The 20,926-nt window shown below is 42.1% G+C and overlaps 1 protein-coding gene across 1 annotated transcript in view; it reads right to left on the reverse strand.

The window, feature by feature from the left end:
• The window catches only part of vegfc (vascular endothelial growth factor c), a 234,832-nt gene that overhangs the window by 49,845 nt on the left and 164,061 nt on the right, over positions 1-20,926 (reverse strand). The window contains exon 4 of the mRNA XM_060835045.1: positions 14,040-14,191. Within this exon, the coding sequence (XP_060691028.1) occupies positions 14,040-14,191 (152 nt within the window). The remainder of the gene's footprint in view (positions 1-14,039; positions 14,192-20,926) is intronic.

Raw genomic sequence — 20,926 nt, forward strand, 5'->3', positions numbered from 1 at the left:
TCAATAGTTTGGATTTTTATAATTTATCTTGATTTCGTTTTCATAATAAACTTTGTATTTTGTTGTTAAAACCAAATTTGTAGCATGCGTTCTTTTGTTTCAGTGAAAAATCAACTCGCTAAATAAATGAAGCTATCAAACCAGATTTTATTCTGAGATCTGACTTACAGGCATGAAGTCATAGAGATGTACACCACAGAAACAGACCCTTCGGTCCAACTCGTCCAAGCCAACCAGATATCCCACCCAAATCTAGCACCACCTGCCAGCACCTGGCCCATATCCCTCCAATCCCTTCCTATGCAATACCCACCCGGGTGCCTTTTAAATATTGCAATTGTGTAAGTCTCCACCACTTCCTCTGGCAGCTCATTCCACACATATACACGCACACACACACACCACTCTCTGCATTAAAAAAAAGCCCCTGAGGTCTCTTTTATATCTTGCCCCTCTCACCCTAAATCTATGCCTTCTAGCTCTGGACTCTCCCACTCCAGGGTATAGGCTCTATCTATGCCCCTCATGATTTTATAAACCTTTATAAGGTCACCCCTCAGTCTTTGACGCTCCAGGGAAAACAGCCCCAGCCTATTCAACCTCTCCCTAGAGCTCAAATACTCCAATCTTGGCTATATCTTTGTAAATGTTTTCTGAACCCTTTCAAGTTTCACAACATCCTTCCGATAGGGAGGTGATCAGAATTGCATGCAATATTCCAAAAGTGGCCTAACCAATACCCTGTACAGCCTCAACATTATCTCCCAACTCCTGTACTCAATACTCTGACCAAGAAAGGAAAACATACTAAACACCTTCTTCACTGTCTTATTAACCTGCAACTACTTTCAAGGAGCTATGAACCTGCACTCTAAGGTCTCTTTGTTCAGCAACACTCCCCATTAAGTGTATAAGTCCTGTGAAGATTTCCTTTCCCAAATTGCAGCACCTCGCTTTTATCTAAATTCCATCTGCTACTCCTTAACCCATTGGTCGATCTGATCAAGATCCCACTGTAATCTGAAGAAATCTTCTTCACTGTCCACTACACCTTCAATTCTGGTGTCATCTGCAAACTTACTAACTATACCTCTTGTGCTCACATCCAAATCATTTATATAAATGATGAAAAGTAATGGACCCAGCACCGATCCTTGTGGCACTCCACTGGTCGCAGGCCTCCAGTCTGAAAATAACCCTCCACTACCACCCTCTGTCTTCTACCTTTGAGCCAGTTCTGCACCCAAATGGCAAGTTCTCCATGAGATCTAACCTTACTAACCAATCTCTAGTGGGGAACCTTATCGAATGCCTTATTAAAGTCCCTAAAGATCCGGTGTATCCAGTAATACACCAGTTAGGTCCATTGCAAAGGCAATATGTTCCATGCATCCATAATTACAAGCAGTTACAATGCTCTGAGCGAAGAAGCCTGATATCAGTCCTAATTGATCAGCCCACACCCTAAAGAATGTGGTCCTGCAGTGTTCTATACCCCACAAACGTGGGCGGCACGGTGGCACAGTGGTTAGCATTGCTGCCTCACAGCGCCAGAGAGCTGGGTTCATTTCCCGCCTCAGGCGACTGACTGTGTGGAGTTTGCACATTCTCCCTGTGTCTGCGTCGGTTTCCTCCGGGTGCTCCGATTTCCTCCCACAGTCCAAAAATGTGCAGGTTAGGTGAATTGGCCATGCTAAATTGCCCATAGTGTTAGGTGCAAGGGTAAATGTAGGGGAATGGGTTTGGGTGGGTGCGCTTCGGGGGGGTCGGTGTGGACTTGTTGGGCCGAAGGGCCTGTTTCTACACTGTAAGTAATCTAATCTAATCTAAAAAAAATACAGACAATAACCAAGGGTTGTAAACCCCGAGTGAAAAAATGTTCTCACATCGCACATAAGTGACAACCTGAGACTGTGTTCCTGTGTTGTTCATTCTCCAGTCAGAGAGAAACAATTTCTCAGTGTTGACCCTGTCAAGCCCTTACAGAATATTTTATGTGTCAATGAAAGCATTTCATTTTTTCTAAGAGTGTAGACTTGACTTAATCAGTAGGAGAAAGAGAGGACTGCAGATGCTGGAGATCAGAGCTGAAAATGTATTGCTGGAAAAGCGCAGCAGGTGAGGCAGCATCCAAGGAGCAGGAGAATCGACGTTTCGGGCATGAGCCTTTCTTCAGGAATGAGGAAAGTGTGCCAAGCAAGCTAAGATAAAAGGTAGGGAGGAGGGACTTGGGGGATGGGCGTTGAAAATGTGATAGTTGGAAGGAGGTTAAGGTGAGGGTGATAAGGTGAGGGTGATAGGCCTGAGTGGGGGTGGAGGCGGAGAGGTCAGGAAGGAGATTGCAGGTTAGGAAGGTGGTGCTGAGTTCGCGGGTTGGGACTGAGACAAGGTGGGGAATGGGGAAATGAGGAAACTGGAGAAATCGGAGTTCATCCCTTGTGGTTGGAGGGTTCCTAGACGGAAGATGAGGCGCTCTTCCTCCAGCCATCATGTTGCTATGGTCTGGCGATGGAGGAGTCCAAGGTTTAATCAGTACCTAATCACGGGACATCCCTCTCACTCCAGGAACCAATCCAATGGACCTTTATCGAGCCATCTCCAAGGCAAGACTGTTAAAGGAGATTGGAGAGCACACTGCTCTCAACACAATCTTTCAGAGTTCCCTCAGAGATTCAAGATGTACCCCTGGACTAGAAAGGTGTTCATGTCACTCTTCTCTTTAAGTGAGGTGACAGAGAGAAACCAGGAAATTACAGACCAGTTATTCTGACATCTATAGTGGGGGAAATTATTGGCGTGTATAATCAAGGATAGGGTAACTGATCAGCTCGAAACATGTCAGTTAACCAGAGAGAGTCAGGATGGATTCGTGACATGCTTGACATAGACAAACCTGTCAAACCTCAAAACCTTTTGCAGAGGTAGCAAAGGGGTGGACTGAGATAAATCACTCAATGTCATTTATGTGGATTTGCAGAAGGCTTTTGATAAAATCACACCCGAGAAACTGTTAGCTAAATCCAAAGAATTGAGGGTAAATTACTGACTCGGGTAGGAAGTTGGTTGAGGGTAAGAAGCAGAAAGTTGGAATAAAGGGTAAATACTCAAACTGGCAGGATGTGAATACCGCCGTTTTGCAGGGGCCTCAATTATTCACAATATTCATTAACGACTAGAACAATGGCATAATAAGGTAAATCTCCAAATTTGCTGGTGACACAAATTTGGCAGCATTGTAGACAATGTTGACAAACAGCATAATTAGATGTTCATAGATTAGGTGAATGTGCAAAGCTGGGCAGATTCATTTTAATATAGACAAGTGTGAGGTTATCAAACCGCAAAAGGATGTTTTTTTAGATTAGATTTCCTACAGTGTGGAAACAGGGGCCATCTGGCTCAACAAGTGCACACCAACCTTCTGAAGAGTAACCCACCCAGACCCATGTGCCCTGACTAATGCACCTTAACACTATGGGCAATTTAGCATGGCCAATCCACCTGACCTTTGGTTATAGAGTCATAGAGATGTACAGCATGGAAACAGACCCTTCGGTCCAACCCGTCCATGCCAAACCAATCTAGTCCCAACTGCCATCGCCCGGCCCATATTCCTCCAAACCCTTCCTATTCATATACCCATCCAAATGCCACTTAAATGTTGCAATTGTGCCAGCCTCCACCACATCCTCTGGCAGCTCATTCCATACATGTACCACCCTCTGCGTGAAAACGTTGCCCCTTTGGTCTCTTTTATATCTTTCCCCTCTCACTCTAAACCTATGCCCTCTAGTTCTGGACTCCCTGACCCCAAGGTAAAGACTTTGTCTATTTATCCTATCCATGCCCCTCATAATTTTGTAAACCTCTATAAGGTCACCCCTCAGACTCCGATGCTCCAGGGAAAACAGCGCCAGCCTGTTCAGCCTCTCCCTGTAGCTCAGATCCTCCAACCCTAGCAACATCCTTGTAAATCTTTTCTGAACCCTTTCAAGTTTCACAACATCTTTCCGATAGGAAGGAGACCAGAATTGCACGCAATATTCCAACATGGCCGAACCAATGTCCTGTACAGCCGCAACATGACCTCCCAACTCCTGTACTCAATACTCTGACCAATAAAAGAAAGCATACCAAACACCTTCTTCACCATCCTATCTACCTGCGACTCCACTTTTCCACTTTCAAGGAGTTATGAACATGCACTCCAAGGTCTCTTTGTTCAGCAACACTCCCCAAGGACCTTACCATTAAGTGTATAAATCCTGCTAAGATTTGCTTTCCCAAACTGCAGCACCTCGCATTTATCTGAAGTAAACTCCATCTGCCACTTCTCAGCCCATTGGTCCATCTGGTCCAGGTCCTGTTGTAATCTGAGGTAACCCTCTTCGCTGTCCACTACACCTCCAATTTTGGTGTCATCTGCAAACTTACTCACAAGTAAATCATTTATGTAAATCACAAAAAGTAGAGGGCCCAGCACCGATCCTTGTGGCGCTCCACTGGTCACAGGCCTCCTGTCTGAAAAACAACCCTCCACCACCACCCTCTGTCTTCTACCTTTGAGCCAGTTCTGTATCCAAATGGCTAGTTCTCCCTGTATTCCATGAGATCTAACCTTGCTAATCAGTCTCCCATGGGGAACCTTGTCGAATGCCTTACTGAAGTCCATATAGATCACATCTACTGCTCTGCCCTCATCAATCTTCTTTGTTACTTCTTCAAAAAACTCTATTGAGTTTGTGAGCCATGATTTCCCACGCATAAAGCCATGTTGACTATTCCGAATCAGTCCTTGCCTTTCCAAATACATGTACATCCTGTCCCTCAGGATTCCCTCCAACAACTTGCCCACCACTGTGGTCAGGCTCACAGACTATCGATGATACAAATATCTCAGCAAGAGGCCCAGCAATCACTTCTCTAGCTTCCTACAGACTTCTCGCCTACATCTGATCAGGTACTGAGGATTTATCCACCTTTAACCATTTCAAGACATCCAGCACTTCCTCCTCTGTAATCTGGACATTTTACAAGATGTCACCATCTATTTCCCTACTGTCTATATCTTCCATCTCCTTTTCCACAGTAAATACTGGTGCAAAATATTCATTTTGTATCTCCCCCATTTTCTGTGGCTCCACACAATGGCCACCTTGCTGATCTTTGAGGGGCCCTATTCTCTCCCTAGTTACCCTTTTGTCCTTAATATATTTGCAAAACCCCTTTGGATTCTCCTTAATTCTATTTGCCAAAGCTATATCATGTCCCCTTTTTGCCTTCCTGATTTCCCTCTTAAGTATCCTCCTACTTTCTTTATACTCTTCTAAGGATTCACTCGATCTATCTTGTCTGCACCAGACATATGCTTTCTTCTTTTTCTTAACCAAACCCTCAATTTTTTTAGTCATCCAGCATTCCCTATACCTACCAGCCTTCCCTTTCACCCTGACAGGAATATACTTTCTCTGGATTCCTGTTATTTCATTCCTGAAGGCTTCCCATTTTCCAGCCGTCCCTTTACCTGCGAACATCTGCCTCCAATCAGCTTTTGAAAGTTCTTGCCTTATACCATTAAAATTGGCCCTTCTCCAATTTAGAACTTCAACTTTTAGATCTGGTCTATCCTTTTCCATCACTATTTTAAATCTAATAGAATTATGGTCGCTGGCCCCAAAGTGATCCCCCACTGACACCTCAGTCACCTGCCCTGCCTTATTTCCCAAGAGTAGGTCAGGTTTTGCACCTTCTCTAGTAGGTACATCCACATACTGAATCAGAAAATTGTCTTGTACACACTTAAGAAATTCCTCTCCATCTAAATCTTTAACACTATGGCAGTCCCAGTTGATGTTTGGAAAGTTAAAATCCCCTACCATAACTACCCTATTATTCTTACAGATAGCTGAGATCTCCTTACAAGTTTGTTTCTCAATTTCCCTCTGACTATAATATAATTCCAATAAGGTGATCATCCCTTTCTTGTTTCTCAGTTCCATCCAAATAACTTCCCTGGATGTATTTCCAGGAATATCCTCCCTCAGCACAACTGTAATATTATCCCTTATCAAAAATGTCATTCCCCCTCCTCTTTTTTCTCCCTTTATATCCTTCCTGTAGCATTTGTATCCTGGAACATTCAGCTGCCAACCCTGCCCATCCCTGAGCCATGTTTCTATAATTGCTATAATATCCCAGTTCCATGTTTCTAACCATGCCCTGAGTTCATCTGCCTTCCCTGTTAGGCTCCTTGCATTGAAATAAATGCAGTTTAATTTATTAGTCCTACTTTGTCCCTGCCTGCCCTGACTGTTTGACTCACTTCTGTTCTCAGCTGTACCTGTCTCAGATCGATCTCTTTCCTCACTATCTCCCTGGGTTCCCCCGCCTCCCCCATCTTACTAGTTTAAATCCTCCCAAGCAGCTCTAGCAAATTTCCCTGCCAGTATATTAGTCCCCTTCCAATTTAGGTGCAATCCGTCCTTCTTGGACAGGTCACTTCTACCCCAAAAGAGATTCCAATGATCCAAAAATGTGAATCCTTCTCTCATACACCAGCTCCTCAGCCATGCATTCATCTGCTCTATCCTCCTATTCCTGCCCTCACTAGCTCGTAGCACTGGGAGTAATCCAGATATTACTTCCCTTGAGGACCTCCTTTATAAATTTCTACCTAACTCTCTGTAATCTCCCTTCAGAATCTCAACCTTTTCCCTTCCAATGTCATTGGTTCCAATGTGGACAATGACCCCCTGCTGGCCCCCCTCCCCCATGAGAACATTCGGCACCCTCTCTAAGACATCCTTGATCCTGGCACCAGGGAAACAACACACCATTCTGCTTTTTCTCTGCTGGCCACAGAAACGTCTGTCTGTACCTCTGACTACAGAATCCCCTAACACAAGGAGGAAACCCATGCAGACACAGGGAGAATGTGTAAACTACACACAGACCATCCCCCGAGGCTAGAATCAAATCCAGGTCCCTGGCGCTATGAGGCAGCAGCACTAACCACTGAGCCACCATGCCACCTGAAGGCCTATAGTTAAATACAGTGGATATCCAATGAGATTTGGGGTTCTTGTGCAGAGCTCTTTAAAATACCATGAAAAGGTGTGGAAAATAGTCAAGAAGCCAAATGGAATGCTGGCTTTCATATCTAAAGGGCTGGAGTTTAGGGATGTAGTTGTGTTACAGTTCTATGAAACCCTCGTTATTCCCCAATTAAGAGTACTGTGAGCAGATCTGGGAGTTCAACACAAGTTTACAAAGATGATACCCAGACTTCAGGGGTTAAGTTTTGGGAAGGGATTAGACAAATTAGACTTGTATTCTCTGGAATTTAGGAGGTTAAAGGTGATCTAATCAAGGTCTTCTGGATATTAACTAGAAAGACAGTATAGATAAACTATTTTCACTGATTGGAGATCCCAGAACCAGGCACATAATCTAAGAATTAGGGCGTGGCCATTCCAAACAGATATGTCAGAAAGTACTTCGACACGCAAAGAGTACTGGAGCTTCGGAACTCTGTTCCTCAAACACGGTCAATGCTAAGCACGGTGGCTCAGTGGTTAGCACTGCTGCCTTACAACACTAGACACCCTGGTTTGATACCAGCCTTAGGTGACTGTCTGTATAGAGTTTGAACATTTTCCTCGTGCCTGTATGGGTTTACACCGGGTGCGCTGGTTTCCTCCCACAGTCCAAAGGTGGATTAGCCATGCTATATTACCTATAGTGTCCAGGGATATGCAGGTTTAGTGCATGAGTCATGGTTAATGTGGGGTTACAGGTGTAGGGTTGGGGGGCTAGGGCTGGATGGGATGGTCTTCGCAAGGTCAGTGCAGACTCAATGGCCTGAATGGCCTCTTCTTGCACTGTAGGGATTCTATGATTCTAATTGTTAAGTTTAAATCTGAGATAGACTACTTTATATTGAGCAAAGGTATCAAGGGTCATGGGTCCAAGCCAGGTGTATGGAGTGAGTCCACAGATCAGCCATGATCGCAATGAATGTTGAAGCATGCTCGAGGAATGAATGGCCTACTCCTGATCCCATGTTCCTATGCTTCCTTAAATATGGAGTGCAAAATTCTGCAGTGTTCCAGGTGCAGGTATAAATGCAAATGTAGGAAAAATTATTTAGACTTATACTCTAGTCCCACTGCAATAATGATCCACTTCCTTCCTAATTGTTTGCTGCATCTGCATGCTAAGGTTTCATCTTCGCAGTAGACCTAAGTCCCACTGAACTTCAATATTTAACAGGTTACACATCTTTGACAAAAAAACTTTGCTTTCCTAATCTTGTTTCCTTACAATTTGAATGACTCACAGAAACACTGCCAGAAACATGGGTACACTGAAAAATGTCTATTGATCAGTAAATTACAGTCTCCTGGTAGTGCAATGATAATGTCACATGGCTCACATTCAGTAAACCCCAGTTCAAAGTTCAAATGCTTCCTTATCAACTAATGGAATTTAGATTTAATCCACAAACCTGGAGTACAAAGTGTATCAAAGTTGCAACTGTTGCGCAAAACAAAACCCCATCTAACTCACTGATGCCCTTTAGGGAAGAAAATCTGCCATCCAGTCAAACTACTGACAAATGTTGTTGTCGTCTGTAGTTTTATTTCATACATTCATGGGATATATGTGTTGCTGGCTTATTTCTCATCCCGAATTACCCAGAGGGCAGTTAAGAGTCAGCCACATTACTGTGGGTCTGGAGTCACATGTAGGCAAGGCCAATGGCAGATTTCCTTCTCGAAAGGGGATCAGTGAACCAGATGGGTTGGTAAGCATCGATCTGTACTGATTATGGTCACTTTGAAGCTAACTTTTACTCCAGAGTTTATGTAATAGAATTAAAAATGCCACCATCTGTCATGGTGTGATTCGAAACCAGACTCCCAGAACATTAGCTCACGGCGTGAGATTCCCAGTCTTGTGACACTACCATCATGCCACCAACTACAGCCAACTGGCTTTGCAAAACATTCAATTCAAGGTATGTAAGTGGTCGGCAAAAAACCTGGACATTGTCAGCAGTGACTTAATCCAAGGAACAAATAAAGATTTAAAAAACATTTAAACGTTTTGACTGAAAAGTGCTCAATTTTAGCAACCACATGGCTAAGAAACCCAGGAGGTGTATACGTTTGAAGCAGCCATCGAGGTCAGTTTGCTATGACTCTTGCTGCAAAATTCCTTATGCTGTTCACAGAGCATGATGCCCTGTCATGGGCCTACCCAAACTTGCTCCAGTTCTCTGGCATGCAATATTGTATTTTAATGTTGCGGTTTACATTTGCTCTGCTAACATCAAATTTACTAGATGAAGCGAGAGCTGCCAGTAACTCTGCAGGATGCCAATAAATATCCTGCACAAAACAGAAGCTTTCTGTCCAAACCAAAGTGGCTTGGGTTTCTGCCTGTGGAAACAGAGGGCAGCTGACAATACTTGCAGTGGTCCATAAGTATTTAAAATTATGATATCTCAACTTTAGCTCAATGCTGACCTGTTTGTTTCAGCAGAATCGTGTACTCCAGGGGATAGATTTTACAGGTGCTATGGACCCCTCAGCTCCTGAATAAAATCCTGGTGAGGGCTGATGCAGGGTACAACTGCTGATTGCCCTAACAACTGCCTCACACCAACTGAACTCTGCGGGTGGGGGCAGCACCTTGGTCCTGGAGGATCACTGTCTCGGTTTTACTGTATCATTTGTACATGGTAGAAATGACAACTAAAATTACTCTTGCCTCTTGGCTTTACTCTTGATTCCTTTGCAGTGAGGCCCCCAACCATTTCTCAGGAGGAAATATACACCTAGTCTCTCCTACCCCCTCCCCCTCACCCCCGCTCCCTAACCCAGTCAGAGGGCTGACAGCCAATCAGACAGCAGCATGTCTAGGGGTGGTTGCCAGGCTGACAATTTCGTCATGCTACGGATGCCAGCTCAGTTTGGGATCTGCCGCCTCTGGGGTGATGGCATAGTGAGAAAAACGGGGTGGATTTAAGAGGCCATGATGTGGGAAGAGTTAGACAGTGGTATGAGCTTGGGAAGAGGCTCCTCGTTTAGGTCTGGGTCCCACCCAGAAAATGCTCCCCAACTCTCCTCATTTTGCTCAATACCAATACGCACAACTAAAGTTATAGCGTCGTAGAGTCATAGAGATGTACAGCACGGAAGCAGACCCTTCATCCATGCCAACCAGTTATCCTAAATTACTCTAGTGCCATTTGCCAGCACCCGGCCCATATCCCTCTAAACCCTTCCTATTCATATACCCATGCAGGTGTCTTTTACATGTTGTAATTGTACAAGTATCGCCTATTTCCTCCGACAGCTCATTTTATACACATATCACCCTTTGTGTGAAACAAAATTGCCCTTTAGGTGCCTTTTACATCTTTTCCCTCTCACCCTAAACCTCTGCCCCCTAGTTCTGGACTCCCCCACCCCAGGGAAAAGACCTTGTCTATTTACCCTATCCATGCCCGTCATGATTTTATAAAGCTCTATGAAGTCACCCCTCAGCCTCTGACACTGGAAGGAAAACACTCCCAGCCTATTCAACCTCTCCCTTTTGCTCAAACCCTTGAATCTTGGCAATATCCTTGTAAATCTTTTCTGAACCCTTCCAAATTTCACAACATCCTTCCAATGGGCTTCTGGCCAGACTTGTGACAATGGAGTGTGCAACACTTGTCCATGTGAGGGCCTGAATATACTTAAGGCAGGGTAAGCCTCCCACTCCATCCCTCTAAAACTTTAGACAGAGTGGTATTAAATGGGTATAGGTTGTAACTGCCATCTGCTAGGTGCCCTCTTGCCTTCTGGAAGGAGAGCAGAAAATCCAGCCATACATGGGAAATCCATTCAGGATTGTTTCCAATGTCCCCAGGCTGGTAGGTTTGGAAGTAACGAGTCGCAGAAACTCTGACAAGTGGCTTTCCTGCCATCTATATGCCTGTCCCTCATTCATCTGACTATGAGCTGCCTGTCATCTGATTGTCTGGAAGCCTGCTCATACGGTACTGCACTGGTTTGAGACCAAAGAAAGATGGTTGTGGTTGTTGCAGGACATCTCTGCAGGAGTTCTTCAAGGTCCAGCTAGCTTCAGTCGCTTCATCAGTGACCTTTCCTCCAACGTAAAGTCAGAAGTGGGCAAGTTTGGCGATCATTAAACAGCTTTCAGCACCATTCACGGCTCCCCAGATATTAAAGGATGCCAAGATGCAGGAAGACCTGGACAACATTCAGGCTCGAGGCTGATAACTGCCAACTAACATTTGTGCCACATAAATGCCAGACAATGGCCATCTCCAACAAGTGAATATCACCTCTCCCTTGATATACAATGGCACGGCAATCACTGAATACCCCACCTCCAACATTCTGGTGCACCAGACCAGAACTGAACCAGGCTGGTGTGCACTATCTGCAAGATACTCTGCATCAAACCAAACTTCCAAAACTGTATGTTTTACTGCCTGGATGGACATGAGCAACAGACTCATGGAAACCCTACTATCTGTAAATAACCCTCCAAGTCACACATCGTCCTGACTTGGAAGTATATCGCTGTTCCTTCAGTGATACTGAATAAAAATCCAGGCTGCACTGTGGGTGTTCCTACACACCAAGGACTGCAGCTCACCACTGCCTTTTCAAGGTCAGTTAAGAATGAGGAATGAATGCTGACCTAACCAATGAATGCATCCTATGGAGAAGAAGGATAAAGAAAATGGAAGTATGAAGTAAATGCAATACCTTCATTGTTGGAACAGAGAGGCTTACATGATAATTTCATCAAGTGTTATAAAAGGATTGGACAGAGTAAACCGAAACAGTTTTTCAGGTATGGAAGAGTTTAGAATGAGTGGACATGGTTATCAAAATGAATACAAGAGTTTTAAGGACAGAGTTTAGGAGATTCATTTTCACACAGCCTATTTAAGATGTATATGAGGAGGAATTTCTTCTCTCTTAATGTGGAATTCTATACCCCAGAGGGCTGTAGAAGCTGGGTCGTTAAGTATATTCAAGGCTAAGTGACACAGATCTTTAATCAGTAAGGGGATGAAGGATTGTGAGGAAAAGGCAGGAAAGTGGAATTGAGGATTATCAGATCAGCCATGTTGAAGTAAACTCGATGGGGCGAATGGCCAATTTCTGCTCCGACATTTCCTGGACTTAATGGTTTTGCGTTATGGTGTACTACCAGAAAGCAGCATTCAAGTCCAGGCTGGATAGTTGGCTAAAGAAAAAAAAGAATAGAGAAAGGTGGCAACAGTATTAATCAATAACATTAGAATTACTGCTCATGTATGGGATAAACCACCAACACAGAATTATTCAGATAAGCAAACTGTTTTCACATTATAGTTTCTGTGCTGTTAGCATATGGCTCCATAGGGAAATTCATCTTTCATTCTATTAACAAAGCTTTAACTAGTTAACAATAAATGCAAAGTTTAAAACTGTGGAAAAACAAAGTTTGTCAGGATATGTTATAAATTAATAAGCCAAAGTCCCACAGCAATTATTCATCCTATCCCTCCCCATTCTTCTGGATTTCTCTTTGTTGCTCCACTATAACAAGCACAATGTTTAGTTTGGAAATAACTCTCTTGATGAAGAGAGGATTCATTAGTTATTTGGTTTCACTCCCCATTACTGTACTCCATGTGTGAAAGGTTTGGATAAGTAAACAGAAAGCACACTGATAACATCTACAAATTAGCTGATGTGAATGTTTGTAACCATCAATCAAGATATTTCTCTGTCACAAATAAGGACCGACAGTTTCAGAGGTATTGAAGAGTCTTTTTATGACTTCACTGTAATGTGAAGGAAACAACTGCAGAAAAAACTAATTATAGTTATACAAGTTTGCAGAATACAGTCCATGGTGTTGGACTGACTTAACATGTTGTTGTTTGAGGTAAAAACATTTATAAAATCAAATTTACTTGTTTCTTACTTCAGTCACAAGAAACCTCTGCTTGTTGTTTTTCTCTCACTTACACTGTAAAATATTTATTATTTTGCCTGTGGATGACGAACTTGGAATATCTGTTGTTATTGTGTGCCCTGGTATTGTTGCACCACAGCAGTAGGATGAAAATCTACAGATACACGACAGATTTACTATCGTTTTAAAAACTGCCTGTAGCACTTTGTTGTTCAGGATTATACCTAAGTATAACTAGGATAGGTATTGGGTGAGTGGTATAAGACACGCGTGGAAGATGTTTACATTGTATAACTATGAAGAACAAAAGCAAAGTGTCACTAATGGCTGGTAGCTTTTAAAATCAACTGAGGGAATTAATAGTTTGGTTTATTCTTTTTTTTTGTTTTATTTGTATCATTATTCAACTTGATAATTGGAAACCTGTCAGATCAGTGATCATTTGCTCCAACTATGATTTTCTTTCGTCCAATGAACATAACATTCTGAAAATGTAATACCATAAGCTGTGGTATTTTTGAGGTCACACTTCCAGGTGTCATGATAGGACAGTCACTCCCTGGAATTACTAATTCCACAATTATTATGAATCTCTCACTGCTGAGCACTATGCTCTATTAGTAGAATGTGCTGAAAAATGGATTCGATTTACTCAAGGCTTAAACATAACAGCCTCACTTCCAAATCCCAGAGTGCCCATTAGTAACGTACTTCGAAAAACTGTGAACAATGTGCCGACAAATTCCTGACATGTGCAAGCCATGAGCAAGGGAGCTATAAAGGCAAAAGGAAAATATGGTGGATGATAGAGATCTGAAATAAGTCCAGAAAGTGATGGAGAAACTTAGCAAGTCTGGCAGCATTTGTAAAGAGAAAGCTCAGAGTTAATTGTGAGTCCAATAATTGAACATGAGGCATTAACTCTGTTTCTCTCTCCACTGATTGTGCCAGATCTGCTGTGTTTCTGTAGACATTTCTGTTTTTGCAGCAAGGCAGTACATGGAAAATATATCCTGAGTGATGTCAATAACCACAGTTAAACTTACTCTGACTGGGATGTAGATATGGAACGTCTGATGATGGAGTGAACCTGTCTGAAGAAATCCAACTTTGACATACATCTGCAGCCCGTGTGATTTGCAACACTGATTGTTATGGGTTTTGGTCCCTGGGAAATTGGCACTGTAATCTCAAATAGCTAGGAAAGAAAAAGAATTAGATTCAAAATAAATAAATGAATGAGAAAGTATAAATCATGTTGATTATCATTCATATGTATCTTGCAAATCTGTATACCATAAACACAATTCCTAAATTCACTGAATAGACTTTATTAGCAGGATGGATAAATAACTTGGCAATTTTTTTTCCTTCTGGTGCTTTTGCATTGAACAGATTGGAGGAATATACATAGACGATTCACAATCTTTTTCGGATCTCTGAGCAAAGGCAAGTCAATCCACAACACCTCAATCTCTACCTTAGCCAAGGCAAAGAGGTGGCTCCAGTCCTGCAGGAACCCCATGGTCTTGACTCCAATCGGTCCACACTAGCTATCCAATACCACTTCCCACCCCCGCCCCCAACCCATGCCCCCACCTATACCCTGTTCCTATAGAAATGTGCACTTTTACAAACTTGGTATAGAATAGCGATGGTGGAGGCATTGATATTTTCTATCTCATATCCGATTAGCAATTCTCCTGCTCTTATCCCTTGCTATTGGCAGGACTGGCGTGTTGCAGGATTTTATACCCAAACTGTTTGGACATGTTGTGCATTCACCTTCCTGAGCCATCACTTCCAGGAGTGAGATCTGAGGCTTCCATGTCAGAGAGGGGATGTGACCATTTCACCATTAAGTGTTCACAGTAAGGATGCTGAAATCTCTCTGGCAGACTTGTCACAATCAAATGCGTCAATAGCTCCATAAATTTAAGCTGCTCCAAACATCTGCTGCCTGTCTCCTCAGTCTCACCAAGTCCTTTTCTCCCATCACTTCTGTGCCCACTGACCTTCAGCTTCTCCTAGGCTGGCAAGGAAAGCTTTGATTTTAAAATCTTCATCCTTGTTTTGAAATCCTTATATTGGCCTGGCCCTCCTTATTGCATTAACACTTTAAGAGTTTTGCTTTCCTCCCACATGCTGCTCTTGCACATTCCCAATTTCCTCTTCCCTTACTGCTGCCCGAGTCCCTCACTATAGAGTTCAGGAATTTATTTTCTAAATCTCTGTCTCCCTCCACCTTTGAAAATCTCCTCGCAGCCTGTGTCTTTCACAAAGCTTTGTCACGTTTCGTAATGGCCTGATAGTAATTTTGATCTGCTTGCTTTTCTGAGAAGCTTTTTAGGGTATTTTACAAATATCAACTGTGCTGGACAAATACAAATTGTTGGTTTTGGCTTCACCATTTTATCATGGCAATGCAGATAGTGCAGTGTATAAACTAGAATCCCTACAGTGTGGAAACAGACCATTTGGCTGATTAATACACACCAACCTTGCGAACAGCCTTCCGCCAAACCCACCCCCTACCTTATCCCTGCATTTCCCATCACTGACCCACCTAACTTATACATCTCTGGACACTGGGCAATTAATCTTGGCCAATCCACTTAACCCACACATTGTTGCGGTATGAGAGGAAATTGGAGCACCTGGAGGAAACCAACACAAACACAGGGAGAATGTCCAAACGCCATACCAACAGTCATCCCAAAGTGGAATCAAAGCTGCATCCCTGGCATTGTGAGGCAGCAGTGCTACTCACTGAATCACCGTTCCATCCCAGATGTTTAATTAGGATGGCCAATGGTAGGACAGGATAGACACACACACACACACACACACACACACACACACACACACACACACACACACACACACAGTTGTAATTTATCCTGGAGCTCTGGCCAACATTTCGCTTTCAACCAACACCATAAAACAGATTACCTGATCTTTTGCTGATTGCTGTCTGCAAAGTGACTGCTCCATTTCCTTCATTACTACAGGGACTACACTTCAAAAGTATAAAAATAGTTCATTGGCAGTGAAGCACTTTGAGAAGTCTAGGGGTTGTGAATACTGTTACATAACTGCAACACTTCCTTTTTTAAAAAAAATCTTCAGTATCCAGTATCAGAGATAAAGCATGGTTTGGAATCTATCAGCAGTTCAGGAGGGTAGGGAATGAAGGGAATGCAAGGCATAATTAACTGAGAAAGTTTATGTAAAAGCAGGGTTATTAACTGTTAAACATCCCCACTGCATTTTTCTGCATAATTAGTGACATTATCTTGGAACCTAATCCTCATTTTCGACATTAAATTTGGCAGAGGTGAATGGAAACAAATCTTGCACAGACATGGATGTGAGTAGTTAATAGTCCACAAAATACATGTGAAAAATGTATAACGATGATTAGATTATCAAAAGTTAATGAACTTGGGTACTGTCTCTTCATATCTTTAACACCTCCTTTCAGAGTATCCTTAAGCTCAACCTCTTTGACACAGTTTTGGCCATCTGTCTTCATGTGGCCATGTGTGCTATGGTATTACATTTTCTTTCATTCCATTCCCATAAAATATGTTATGTAATTCACGTTAAAGGTACAATATAACTTTTGTAGTTTGACTTTAATATTTTTTTTACTGGGCATTCATGCTTAAGTCTAAGATTCCTCATTTTCTCAATCCCAGATAACTTAAATGATTGATGAGATGGAGAAAGAAAATGTAATTTAAATGTGTTCCACGCTGCTCAACTGCAATTTGGATCCACTCCACTTCATAAGGGAAAATGTACTTTGTTAGGTTTGTGCAAATCTTAAACAGGTAGAGTATTTTGAAGAATGCGAATGTTGAAGTGAGAAACATGAGGAAGACAATGTTGAAATATCCTCTTATAAATTGTATTAAACTCTGGCTGATCTGCTTCAATTATTCATACAGTTCACTTCTAGAATACACATACTCTCTGGATTGCTTGTGTTCAACACCATTAGTTGACTTCCCAGTATAAACTGATAACGAGAATCCAAAGGTCTCCCTAAATGTGGTGGGATAGGTCTGTTCAAACTGGTCTTTTCCACTCCCTTTCTCTGTGCTCCAAATCATCTGTGATGCTCCTCAAGCAGTGAGTATCTCCGTTAAACAGAGTAGATCATTTCCCCAGTTAGGTTGTTGGGATTCTATTGATAGAATCAGAGAAACAGGCCACTCAGCACATCTTGTCCTGACTCTTTTGGAGACAGACCTGATAAATCGCACTGTCCTCCTCTTTACTCATTGGTATAGTACTGATGAGGTCATTCAGCTCATCAAGTCTGTGTCCACTCTCTGGAGAGCAGTCCAGTCAGTTCCATTCACCTGCCTTATCCTCCTTATTTCCCCTCAAGTGGCCACGTGTTTTCCTTTCGAAATCATTTAGAGTGTCTGCTTCCACGACCCTCAGAGACGGGGGTTCTCGGTCATCACTACTTGAAGCTTCTTCTTCACTTTCCTCCATCCCCCTCCGAGCCCCTGAACCTCTTGCCAGAAACTTTAACTTTGCTTTCCCTAGTCCTTCAATTATTTACGAATGGGAACAGCTCACCAAAAATAATTGAGTGAACTTGAAGAAAAATCTGGCTCAGTAACTTAAACATTTTTGCACCAATCATCCCTCCCACATAAAAAAGATACAATATCATATGTATATTTGTTATGGAGCACATGCCTGTAACTGAGAGCTGACTTTTCTTTTCATGTTTAGCCAAAACATAGTTTATGACTTCATTCAATTGATGTTAACTCATCTGTTCCTCCTGCAGTATTAACATTTTCTCACAATCAAACATTCAGCTTTTTACCAATCAAACAGCAAGCATATTTTTCTGAAACTGGGTTGAAAAAGCTAACCAAAATGACTTGTTGACTTGTGTGGAGTAAACGATTATTTTAAGTTAGTCCGTGATGTAACTAAGGAGCTAAGTAAGGCATAACCCATAAAGATTGACCTGGAAACTTAAGGAGAAGTAATTCTCTACCTGCAAAGACATAGTTTGAACTGCTATGAATGTACAATGTGTGACTAAAAACTTGAACTTACTTTACCATAACATAGAATCATAGAATTTGTACAGTATGGAAACAGGCTATTTGGCCCAACAAGTCCACACTGACCCTCTGAAGAGTAACCCACCCAGACCCCATTACTCTACATTTCCCCTGACTAATGCACTTAACCTACACATCCATGAACACTATATCCATATCCATATCACTGCTAGAGCAGAACAGATGAAGTTTACCAACCTAACTAGCACTCTGCTGACTGAGACAAACCAGACATAGAGGACAGACTGGTCTATCATAGCGGAAGTCCACTCTAAGGTCACTCAAGCCAACAGCAATCCATTGGCATATAGTTGATCAATTCATATCATATAGTATATATAGTATGATTTTCAAAATTTGTATGTCAAAATAGAGCTGAAAATGTGTTGCTGGTTAAAGCACAGCAGGTTAGGCAGCATCAAAGGAACAGGAAATTCGACGTTTCGGGCCAGAGCTCTTCATCAGGAATGTCAAAATAGAGGCAGATTATTCCTGTGTAGGGTTTTCTTTTTCATTAGCCTCCTTCTAGAAAAGTGACTTAATCCAGCATTCGTTAGAGATCAGGTAACTGCAGACCCTTATGGTGTCAATGGAAAAATGTTTACACTGTTGTGTTTATGGCACATGGAGTAAATATGTAAGGCCAGTCGCTTTATTATCAGTTCAGAATGTTCTGAATTAGCAAGATTAAAAAAAGAACTCAGCTTATACAACAACAGATTTGAGTTTATAAGTAATATTAGTTTAGGAAGGCTTTAGGGCAGTGGAGAGATCTTAGTGGAAGGGTTTTCAGTTATGGAAGCTTCAGACCAGGAGAGTTTTGTTAGAAATCTGCAGGCTATTTGAATTTCAAACAAAAATGCTTGACAAAAGTTGTCAGGAACCAATTAAACAGAACCCTAAAGAACTGAAACAGTGGTGTAATTTCTCTGGAATTAAGACTCGGTAATGGAAATGGTCTGAAAATTAGTTTTATTGTGTGATTTAAAACTTGTTAATTTTCTTCTATGTTTCAATAGCTTTTTTCATGATTAATTCTTCTTTTGTGCGATAAACTGATATTTTCTTGTAAAAGAAAATCTGAACCATGTCATTATTTTTTAGTAACTGAGCATCATATTAACTAAATAAAAATGAAAGAATGAAATTTTGAATGGTTTCACTCTGAGATCTGACCTGTCCCATAGTATCATCAGCTGTGACTATCTCGGTACAAAGAAATTAGTCAAGCATTGTATTTTGGGACATTCACATTGACAGTTAGATATTTATTAAGCCATAGGCTGGTTAGCCTGATTTTGGTTGTTAGCAAAATTTTAGAGCCATTATTAAGGATGAACTTGCTCAGTACTTGGAAGTGCATGGTAAAATAGGATGGAGTCAGCATGGCTTCATCAAGGGGAGGTTATGTCTGACAAACCTGTCAGAATTCTTTGAGGACATAATGAGCAAGTTAGACAAAGGAGAGCCAATGGATGTGATGTATTTGTATTTCCAGGAACATGTTGCACAAGAAGCTGCTCAATAAAACAGTGTTAGGAGCAAGGTACTGACATTGATAGAGGATTGGCTAATTGGCAGAAGACAGAAATAAAGGGTCTTTTTCAGCTTGGCAGCCGGTGATTAGCTGGAGTGCTGAAGGGGCAAGAGTTGGGACCATAACCACCCATATTACATATTAACGATCTGGAAAAAGGAACTGAGGGCATTGTTGCTAACTTTGCAGATGACACATAGATTGGTGGAGGGTTGGGTAATGCTGAGGAAATGGGTGGCTGCAGAAGGACTTGGACAGGCTAGACAAGTGGGAAAAGAAGTGGGAGATGGAATACAATGTGGGAAAGCATAGAAAGAGGTGTAGACTAGTTTCTAAACAGGAAATGCTTCAGAAATCTGAAGCAGAGGGAGACTAGGGAGTCCTAGTTCAGGGTTCTCTTAAGGTTAACATGCAGGTTCATTTGGTGGTTAGGAAGGCAAATGCAATGCCAGTATTCATTTTGAATGGGCTAGAATACAAGAGCAGGGAAGTACTGTTGAGGCTGCATAAGGGTCTAGTCAGACCACACTTGGAATATTGTGAGCAGTTTTAGGCCCTGTATCTAAGGAATGATGTGCTGGCGTTGAACTGGGTACAGAGGAGGTTTACAAGAATGGGGTTAAAGGATTTGTCATATAAGGGACAGTTGAGGTCTCTGGGTCTTCACTCAATGCAGTTTAGAAGGATGAGGAGGGTTTTGATTGAAACTTACAAAATATTGTGGGGCCTGGACAGAGTGGATGTGGGGAAGACATTTCCACTAGTAGGACTAACATGGGGAGAGCCTCAGAGTGAAGGGATGACTTTTTAGAACTGAGATGAGGTAGAACTTCTTCACCCAGAGGGTAGTTAATCTGTGGAACTCATTGTCACACAGGGTTATAGAGACCAGGTCACTGAATGTATTTAAGACAGAGATAGATCGGTTCCTGATTAGTAAGGGAATCAAGAGGTATGGGGAGAAGGCAGGAGACTGGGGTTGAGAAACATATCAAGGGGCTATGACTGAATGGTGGAGCAGACATAATGGGCTGAATGGCCTAATTCCGTTTCTATATCTTGTGGATTTATGGTCAAAGCACTATATGCTGTGTTGCCAAATGATTTCCTTCTCAGTTGGCTGCAAGGATGATTTTTATTTTTTTTTTGCACACACATATATTACACTTTAATTAAAATGTAGTGCTCATCAAAAAATTAAGGATTCATTTGCAGGATTTACTTGAGTGAAAGAAAGAGGGATTTTATTACTCACCACCTCCAAGAAACAGAATAAAATGCAACATGAAACATACAG

Source organism: Hemiscyllium ocellatum, chromosome 2 (assembly GCF_020745735.1).
Source record: "Hemiscyllium ocellatum isolate sHemOce1 chromosome 2, sHemOce1.pat.X.cur, whole genome shotgun sequence".
NCBI lineage: Eukaryota > Metazoa > Chordata > Chondrichthyes > Orectolobiformes > Hemiscylliidae > Hemiscyllium > Hemiscyllium ocellatum.